General features: G+C 41.2%; 1 protein-coding gene across 1 annotated transcript in view; it reads right to left on the reverse strand.

Annotated features, from left to right (window-relative positions):
* The window catches only part of LOC102198020 (carboxypeptidase Z), a 9809-nt gene extending 3784 nt beyond the window's left edge, over window positions 1-6025 (reverse strand). Inside the window, exons 1-7 of the mRNA XM_005749755.1 lie at window positions 5851-6025; window positions 5363-5392; window positions 4521-4895; window positions 1558-1785; window positions 1247-1473; window positions 822-986; window positions 516-674 (exon numbers count right to left, since the gene is read on the reverse strand). Of these exons, the coding sequence (XP_005749812.1) occupies window positions 516-674; window positions 822-986; window positions 1247-1473; window positions 1558-1785; window positions 4521-4895; window positions 5363-5392; window positions 5851-5923 (1257 nt within the window). The 5' untranslated portion in view covers window positions 5924-6025. The remainder of the gene's footprint in view (window positions 1-515; window positions 675-821; window positions 987-1246; window positions 1474-1557; window positions 1786-4520; window positions 4896-5362; window positions 5393-5850) is intronic.
* Between the last annotated feature and the right edge of the window lie 3736 nt (window positions 6026-9761).

Genomic DNA, 9761 nt, shown 5'->3' on the forward strand with positions numbered 1-9761 from the left:
ATGATCTGATTAGTCGACTAATCGCAAAAATAATCGGTGACTAGTCGACTATCAAAATCGTTTGTGGCAGCCCTAGAGTCAAGGATGCCCAATTTTGCATGAGAAAGAGGGGAATATATACACTGAGAACTGGATTAAACATGCAATTAAATTAAGGTTAGGTTCACATCTAACACGTCCAACCATTTATGTGAAACTAATACGTTTAAGAGACGCGCTCTTCATCTTGTAGTTTATGCTTGTTTAGCATTGGTTGACCCACCATTTACCTGGTAGATGTTAAAAGATTAAAAAGGCAAATCAAATAACCAGAATGTCTATGGTTACAGTCAACAGTCTATTCTTTTTCCAGCTTCCTCTAAACATATACTACATGTTCATACCTGTACTGATGACAGTAATAATTGAGGTCCTTTATATTTTCTGGTTTTTAGGGTTTGTTTAGGTTTCACTTTGTTTTTGATTATTACAAACTATTCTTTAACTCTATAAGTTTCCCAAAGAACCCTTTTTACCTTATCATCTGGGGTTGGGCAGAACATTTCATGTCCCAATGGGTGTTTGGACAGATCATAAGGGTAAGACACCACCAAGTCTCCACCATGGAAGTTAGCGGAGAGCACAAACGGGATGGAGCGGACCCACTTCATGACAGCGTAGGTCTCTGATGCAACCTGGATTTCAGCATTAACACTTCTTATTGGTCTAACTGATTAAGTCAGTTTATTGTAAAGAGGCAAACTTTGCAACAGCACAGCTCATTATTTCATAAAGTATGTGCAGTGTCATTCACTATATATGGATAAGGATTTATACTGTACCTTACCAAACCAGTAATAGTCTGGGATTGGGATGTGGTCGGTGCGGTAGCCCTTTTGTCTGCGTCTGCTGTAAACGATGGACGTCAGGTCGGGGAAGTTTCTGTTCAGGTCGATGTTTTGGGCGTTATTTCGGCCGATGTTCCAAGAATCATATCTTTGATCCTCCTGAGGATTAAGTATTATTGCCTTATTAATAATATGTGTTTTAGATAGTAGCAGTATGAGTCATCCAGAAATTGCCATTCAACTATAACAGACTACAATATATTCTGTAAGGTGAGCGTTTGGCTTCGTGCTCATGGGCATCAATTTAAAGAGCTGATGTTCTGCTGCACTGTGCAGGGAATCATGCATTACTAATTACTTAACTATTGACTCAAACTGCACATCAATATATTTACTGCTTGTAACTGTAAATAGCTCACCTGCTCAAAATCGTAGTTATTGTCACTGACTCCGGAAACAGCCAACTCATACCCATCGGGGTTCATGGAGGGCAGAATGTGGATGCGGGTGGTGTTGATTAGAGTCTGAATCCGCTCGTTGCCGAGCAAATACTCTGAGCACAAGTGCTGAGCCAAGTAGATGAGTAGTTGGCGGCCAAGGACTTCATTTCCACGCATGTTCCCAATATACTTTACCTCCGGCTCAACTGTAGAGAGCCACGTTTAAGTTTTACCTACATTTGTAAGAGAAAAGAAAGCAGACCTTATGAAGACTGAGGAGCCTGACTTACGTAGTTCATGCTCTCCGGGATTGTTAGAGAACTCGATCACAAGCAGCTCTCTGCCCTCCATACTGCGGCCTATGCTGTAGGTCCGGGCTATGCCGGAGCACTGCTCCTCAGTCTTCTTTAAGACACTGATCAGGTCAGTGTTGGAATGATAGGTGAACTGCAAAGTGTCAGGAGAGTCCGCAGTGAGTAGAATATCCAGGCCATCAGCAGCTTCTCCTTCCTCCTGCCCTGTATAGACAAGCATAGTTACTGGAAATCTGCAAGCTGCTCTGCAAGCTGCTTTGCAACCCTTCACCACTCCAGCTCATCTTTTTAATCAATGCCAGTTCTGTTGCTCATCCCACAACCAGCTTTTTATGTATGCACACAGAGTAAGGTCCCAAAACAGACACACTACCGTGGCTCAGGGGGTTGGGAATCGCATCCGTAACCGGAAGGTCGCCGGTTCGATCCCTGTCCTTGGGCAAGACACTTTACCCTACTTGCCTACTGGTGTTGGCCAGAGGGGCCGATGGCGCGATATGGCAGCCTCGCTTCTGTCAGCCTGCCCCAGGGCAGCTGTGGCTACAACTGTAGCTGCCTCCACCAGCGAGTGAATGAATAGTGGTATTGTAAAGTGCTTTGGGTGCCTAGAAAAAGCGCTATATAAATCCAATCCATTATTATTATATTATCACAGTGGCTTTTAACACCCTCTTTTTAGGGGCTGTTAGGTGAAGCTGGCTTAACAATGACTTGTTCTATCTCACCTACCTCAAATGGAAGTACTATCCTTATTTGTGTAAGGTTTTCCAGGGTATAAATATTGCAGTTTACAACAGAAATCTAAAGGAGAAAAAGTTGAAGCACTTCAAATCTATAATTAGTTAGAAGTGTTTATTTCAACTGCCACCCCGCCCCTCCCCCAAAGTCTGTACAAGTCTGCCCTGATTTTAGGATTCACAATTATTTCTGACACCAGCTGAGACCAGACCTAGAAAGGCTGTAAAACCTTTCACTGCTGGTTTAAAAAACATGATTTATGCAGTGTAAAACTGTATTATACAAAAACTTTAACATCTATGACTGCAACACAGAGCTGCTGGCTACATTATAAGCTACAGATGGTTTATGTAAACACTTCCTGCGCGTCATATTGTGGAGAAATCATCCCAAATGGTACATGCACTCACACCTCTGAGGCCCTTTCTTTTTCCCTAATATGTCTTTGCATAGATACAATTTAAAGGGTGGAAATCACAGAGTAGCACAAGACAATCATATAACAAAAAATCATAGTACAAAAAAAAACAACCCAAGACCAACTGCATGTTTTATAAATATATTGATAATTGACACTACTGTGTTGATAATTTATCTCAATAGAAAATGGAAGATTACATAGTGTATGCTTGGCCAATATGGAAATTTTAAATTTTAAGACTGATGCAGATATTTAGTGATTTCAAAAACCCAAACAGATTCCCATCATGTTTGTTATCTGTAGTTATTTAAGAATCCTTGTTGACAATGTAGTCTTCTTTCATTCTTTCATTCAATCTGAAGAAGATGCACCTCTGTGTATAAATAGTATGACCTCCATTGTGTTTGAGCCTCTGATGAAGGTCGGCGAAATAAATTAGTAGAGTTGAGGTTTGCGAATTATTTCGCTTAAGTTTCGTGCTAGCACTACCTAATGCCTCTGCTTGGATCAGCTTGTTGTTGCATTTGAGTGCCCTCTGGTGGATAAATTATGTAACATCATGTTGTGGTTGATTGTTTCTCTCGTTTCCACTTTTTCAAAATTTTTATTTATCGGCCTTTATAAATACTGATATGAGCCAATATCGGTCCCTAGTATACCGCACCCGAATTATGTTTTTACATTTATGTAATGTGAAGATTTAATATTATCAGGATTTTTTAAATGCCACATGAGGAAATCAACCCATCACATTGCGCCACAAACACTGACCCAGTCTGCCTACAAACATTAAGTTTTATTGTGCTGAGTGATAGAAGTAAAGTTAGCTTCACTGCTGCAAAATAAAGGAGTAAGACGATGTCAGGCAGCGGACCAAAGAACTGAGAGGCCCGTGAGGGGAGTCCAAACTTAAGAATGTATTGTAGTATCTGCTACAGCTTGTTGTTTTATTATTTAAGATGATATAGTTATGTTTATAAGGGTGCATTCAGGAGAACACTGTTAACGCAGGCCTTTAATCGCCCTCGTGAGTGTTACTGTCCTAATATGATACACAGTGAAAGAAGAACAGCTGGAGTTCTTACACTGATATCAGGCTAACCTGCTACCAGACTGTGCATCATGAAAGTTTTGGAACAATTTAAAAAGCACTACCTGCATACACTTCATGAAATGTACACATTATACTGTCTATAAATGTTGAAATGACACAACTTAACTACTCAAATTGGTTCCATGTGTCTGTGCAGAAGTTGCTGCTGTTCACGCGCCCATCTGGTTCACACATGGAGATGCAACGAGTAGTAGCAAAATACATATTTGGGTCTGTTATTGTTTTTGTGTTTTGTTTTTTACTATAAAGACTTTTCAGCTATTTGGGCAAGATATGATTTAGCAATGTGTGCCTTTCTGTGGTTCATTGTGGGTTGTTTATAAAGCCACTGCCAATAAAAACACCAGAAGATAACCACAGGATCAAGGATTAGTGACAGTTTATAGGGGAAGTAAGGCGTTCCAGTTAGGCTATATCTTAAAGTGAGCCACATAAGCATCTCTGCAAACCAGATGCCTTCAGAAAATGTGTTTAGGAGAAGGAGTGCACTGCTGAAATTTTCATGCCTGCTTTTTATTTGAGTTGCTCTTTTTTTCAGGTGGAAAAAAGAAGCTAATGTCAGTATTTAAAACATTTACACGGATGTCATCAGCCACAGCCAAGACTAAGGCCAATTCAGGTCAACAAAGGTCAACATAATGACAGTATCCTGTGATTATATCTCACCTCTGAGGCCCTCCAGGGGGTCATAACATCCCTCTTGGTCGCTGACAAAAAAGCGATCGCAGTCGAGGAAGTAGGGCCAGGCCATCTGTATCTTGTCAAACGTGCGACTGCATCTTCTGCGCACGGCTTCACACGTGCTGCGGCACGGCTTCAGCACCTTCTCCTTCTCACAACGTGGGGCCAACACCGAGCAGCCCAGCATGCGAATCTCTGGGTTACAATCTCCGCCCAGCAGAGATTCAGCCACGCTGATGAGGAGGTACTCAGCGCCAGCTTCAGCATCCTCACGAGTCTTGTGACCCAGGATGTTTGGGAACATGGTTTGAACGTAGGACATGTCATCGCAGTAGGACAGTATTAGATCTGTGCATTTGGCTGCGTAGAAAAATTCCACAATGAAGACAGATCAGGGATCAGCTTAGAAAGTAACAGATCAAGACGTGTATCTCCATCTGTTGCAGCGCTTAATCATGAGCCTCACTGTGCCGTCCTCAATCATCCAGTCCTAAATATTTCTATTATCTCTGGAAATTAGAATTTGAATATTTCATGCTGCCATCGATCATCTAAAAATACTCAATGATTTTGTGGCTTTGGGGACAGATTCCACTAAAACTACACCCACTATCATTTATAATCTCCTCCTGTTTGTTGTGAAAAACAGTCCTGTTGCAGTCACTTGGCATATTAAGGGGGGAGAAGGGGGACTTTGAGGCTTGATTTTGTCCAGTGTTAGAGGCACAAAAGACTGATTGGTTAGAAATTAGAAAGTGTACAGAAAAGCAAGATAGCAAACAGCACATGCATGACACTTTTCTTGCTTTAAGCCCATGGGTACTTACGTTTTTCTTCTATTATTGGCTTGCACTGTCCTGCAAGACATACCAGCATGCCATTAGCTGACACTGAGTAGACACTAGATGGCAGGGTGGTTTTTGTAAATGCTACAGTGTGGCCTACAGAACACTGCTCGCTTCAACAACTCTCTATAAAGCCAGTCAGTGTACAAAGAATCATTAAGTCCCTCGAGGATCACATTTTCCACGACTATAAATCGTATTCATTAAACTTGCTTCCATCTAAAACATTAACACCATCTGTCAGACTTTAGATCTATCACCATCTAATTCAGCTCACTCATCCTGTAGCTTTAGGTTTTTTTAAAGTTATATACAAGAATTTTTCACAAGTCTAATTGAACAAAAAATGAGCTTCTGAATCAAGAATAGTCCACAGCCTGCACGTGACGTCCTGTCCAGTTTTTGCGCGGCCGATCCAGATGCGCACATCAGCATAAAGTTTGTTATCGCAAAAAGTGCAGAAAGTTTACCTCGAAACTTCGGGTCGCATCGCGGAGGAGCACAAGACGCAAAAACCAACAACTGCAGCAGGATCAGCAGCATGATGCGCACTTTCCGACACTTATGTTCCGTTTCGATGTGGCACCTCACACACTGAGCCAGAGGGCGTGAGTGTGCGCGTTGGAGTGTCCCAAGTCTGCAAAACTTTCCTCCGAGCAACTCTGTGAGCGACTTTATTACAAGCATTACGGTTTCCTATCGAGTTACAGAGGAAATGGCTCTGAGGTAAAACGGGGATAAGTGCATGAAAGGATGGGCAAATTTTCGCTCACATTTTGCTGCGTCTTCGTTTTTCAGTACGGCTGGTGGCTGTTTCACGGGCCTGCTGCTGGGTTTAACTCGAAACTCAAAACTGGCTCTGCGTATTTAGACTAATAACCTCACATTTTCACTTCACATGAATCCTCATTCTGAAGAATAATAATTTATAGTTTGTGTCGGTGCTTCTTCTTGCTTTAAACTGACTGTAAAATTATAACATCATATTAAATGTCAGTGTGAGCTTGCTTTTAGTCATGAAGCCACAGATTATCTTTTTTTTTTGTTTGTTTGTTTTGCCTGTCCCGTTTGGCTCTTATGCCGTCAGAATTACTGTCTAAAGGCGAAGAAAGATGCCCAACGGATTTACTTTACCAAATAGACCATCCCAGCCTCTCCGTAATGGTCTATTTGATTCACCTTTTATTGTTTATTTTATTTTATTTTTACTTGTTAAATACGGGACAAACTGGGGAAAAGAAAGGGGAGAAAGAAGAGGGACGGGGATAAAGGGCAAAAAACAAAAACCAACAGAATAAGCAGAAAAAAAATACATATATAAGCCACAGATTATCATTTCATTCTGTATCCCCCTTCCTGTGGGAAGCTTTGTGCTACGTTCAAACACAATATTCTAGTTTTATTTGTCTGTTCTAAACACTTAAAGCGGTCTAATCCACAAAAATCCCCCCAAACCAGTCACGTGCCCGCAGAGAAAGAGAGTACAAGCACCTAATGCTGCTTTCAGTGTGTGAGTAAGTCACAGTCAGAACTTACATATAATAATAATAATAATAATAACGTATGTTGCAAGTACTTAGTACCAGAGTTGCTAGTTTTAGTGAAGTCTTTACGTGACTTGTGTTCTTATTTTTCCTGTATTGGTCAATTTGTGTATTGAAAGGTTATAAAGGTTTCTCAGCCTTTGTTTTTTGCCTCTCTCTTGCTGCTACTGCCCATCTGCTTCAAGGTTCAACATGTGCATTCAGAGATGCTCTTCTCCTGGTTACCAGAGTTGCTCTTTTTTTTGTCTGGCTATTCTCCTCTGACCTCTGACATCAACAAGGCATTTTAATCCAGAGAACTGCTGCTTATTGGATATTTTCTCTTTTTCAGAACAGTCTCTGTAAACCCCAGAGATGGATGTGTGTGAAAATCCAGCAGATCAGCAGGTTCTGAAATACACAGACAATGTAACACCAACAGCCATGCTGCATTCAAAGTCACCTTTCCTTTTTATTCAGATACTCAGTTTGAACTTCAGACTGTAGACGGTGTCTACATACCTAAATGCATCAAATTGCTGCCATGTGACTGGCTGATTGGACATTTGCATTAATGGGCAGGTGACGTGTTGTACCTAACAAAGTGGCCAGCACACCTGATAACACACCTGATGTAGCTGTACATCTGGCAAATACTTAGAGTACTTAATATCTTTTGATCTATTCTTGCCTTCTCTCTTTGGTGTCAGTTTTGCTTTGGACAACATGTCATTTTAAATTAAGCTTTTTAAGACTTTTTAAGAATATTTGTAAGCCTGAGTCCAACTCACAAGGTTGGAGCAACAACCAGTTGGCTGTGATTAAATAAACCTAGCAACCAAGAAACATTTACAATTTATAATCCTCAAACTTGCTGCCATGATAGTGCAAAACCTGAGACTTAATTTGCTTCCAGTCAATCAAAGTGGATGCGTAGCAGCTTTTACGGTGATGTTCAGAAGGCTAAATCACATAAAATACTGCAGAAATCTTAATCATTATTAGACAAAAAAATATTATTAGTAGTAAATACCATTTTGAAGGTGATCTGTTTTTCTTATTGAGCCAGTATTAGAGTCCTTTCTTCTTCAAGCTGGGCAGAGTTGAATTTGCATAACCGGAAGCCTGGGTATTCATCATGCAGGCAGGTGGAGGATGGTGTGGAGGTAAAGTAAAAATACTACTACATCCTTCAGCTAAACCAGGAATATTGATTAGATCCTTAACACGTTCATGTATTATGGAAATTACTACATGCCCCAGAAACTGAATGGAAAAGGAGCCTCGTGGGAGACGTGACCCTCTACGGAAAACACGCACAAACTTGTAAATTGTGATTTTGATCAAGTGTCTCTGTGGGAAACTGCTGGAGAAAAAAAGGGGTGGATCTGTAGCAACGGACAAGTGTTTTAAAGTGTTTAGAACAGCTTTTAATGAACAAACTATATATATGTATATATGTATATATATATAGATATATATATATACATATATACATACAAATATATGTGCGTGCTCACTCCCAATGAAAATCTGAGCATCTTCAGCTCGGCCTCCTTCTGTCAGTGCCACCGCCTCCAAACCATACATCACAGCAGGTCTCACTACCATCTTGTAAACCTTCCCTTTCACTCTTGCTGTTATCCTTCTCTCACAAATCACCCCTGACACTCATCCCCACCCACTCCACCCTGCCTGCACTCTTATCTTCACCTCTCTTGTGCGGTGTGGATGGTTCACCACCTTCACTACCTCTGCTCCCTGCAGCTTCACTGTCCCTCTTATTCCCACACATAAATTCTATCTTTCGTTCCTCTTCTCTTCAGAGCATACCTCCACCTCTCCAGGCTCTCCTCCACCTGTTCCCCGCTCTCCCTACACACCACAAAGTCTTCTGCAAACGTCATAGCCCACAAAGACTCCTGCCTGACCTTTGCGAACAAGAAGATGTTCACAGCCGATGTAGTCCCACTCCCACATTGAACCCATCTTTCACGCCTGCTGCACGCCTCAACCCTGCCTCACTGTCCTCATACATCTCTCTACCGCACCTGACTTCCTCATGCAGCACCAAAGTTCCTCTCGTGGCGCCCTCTCCTATGACCTCCTGACCTTCTCCTTCCTTCTCCATCAACACTCTATAATAATAACAGAAAACAAGCTGCTTATATGGAAATCAGACTCTTCTAATTCAGTTTATCTTGGATTTTTTTCTTCCTTATTTTAATTACAAGCTTATCATTTCGTCTACTTTATCACCATATGTAGGTGGACTGAAGTGTGGAAGGAGGTTAAGATATTTACCACTGATGCAGACAATGCTGCTGTCTTTAAATCCTCCTCAGGCTGCTCTAGAGTGTGAGAGGAGTCATGTATTAATAGCCATGTAGAAAGCATATTTTCAAGAGAGGCCCGACAGTCTGCAAACCCGCTCAGTCGATTCCGTACTTTTAAACTCGAGCAGCTGTGACACATATTGTGCCATGCATACATTTTCCATTTGAGCAGTTTTAATTACCAGTTTCTCTTTTATCAGGTTCTGGTGATTGGGGTTAATTAAGAGGTGCAAAAATAACCGAGCTCTGGCTTCTGCACAAGCCTGAGCTGCTTTAAGCGTTAACTGCCTGTGAATTCAGAGGTGCCGGTGGTTGAGCGAGCCACCAAAAATGGGGATTTCTAATTTTAATGTTGCCAGTAATTACTGCTGGTCTGTTTCCACGCATCAGATTAAAAGAGATTCATTACTGAGTTTGAATATATTAATTGACAAAGATGAACTCCTCTCTTTAATTATACTTGCCGATATTGCAAGAGAAGTTCTCCATGTGACACCAGAGTCATTTTTTATGTTGCATGCT

The sequence above is a fragment of the Pundamilia nyererei genome, unplaced genomic scaffold, assembly GCF_000239375.1.
Source record: "Pundamilia nyererei isolate P.nyererei 1_Seehausen unplaced genomic scaffold, PunNye1.0 scaffold00254, whole genome shotgun sequence".
In the NCBI taxonomy this organism is placed as follows: Eukaryota; Metazoa; Chordata; class Actinopteri; order Cichliformes; family Cichlidae; genus Pundamilia; species Pundamilia nyererei.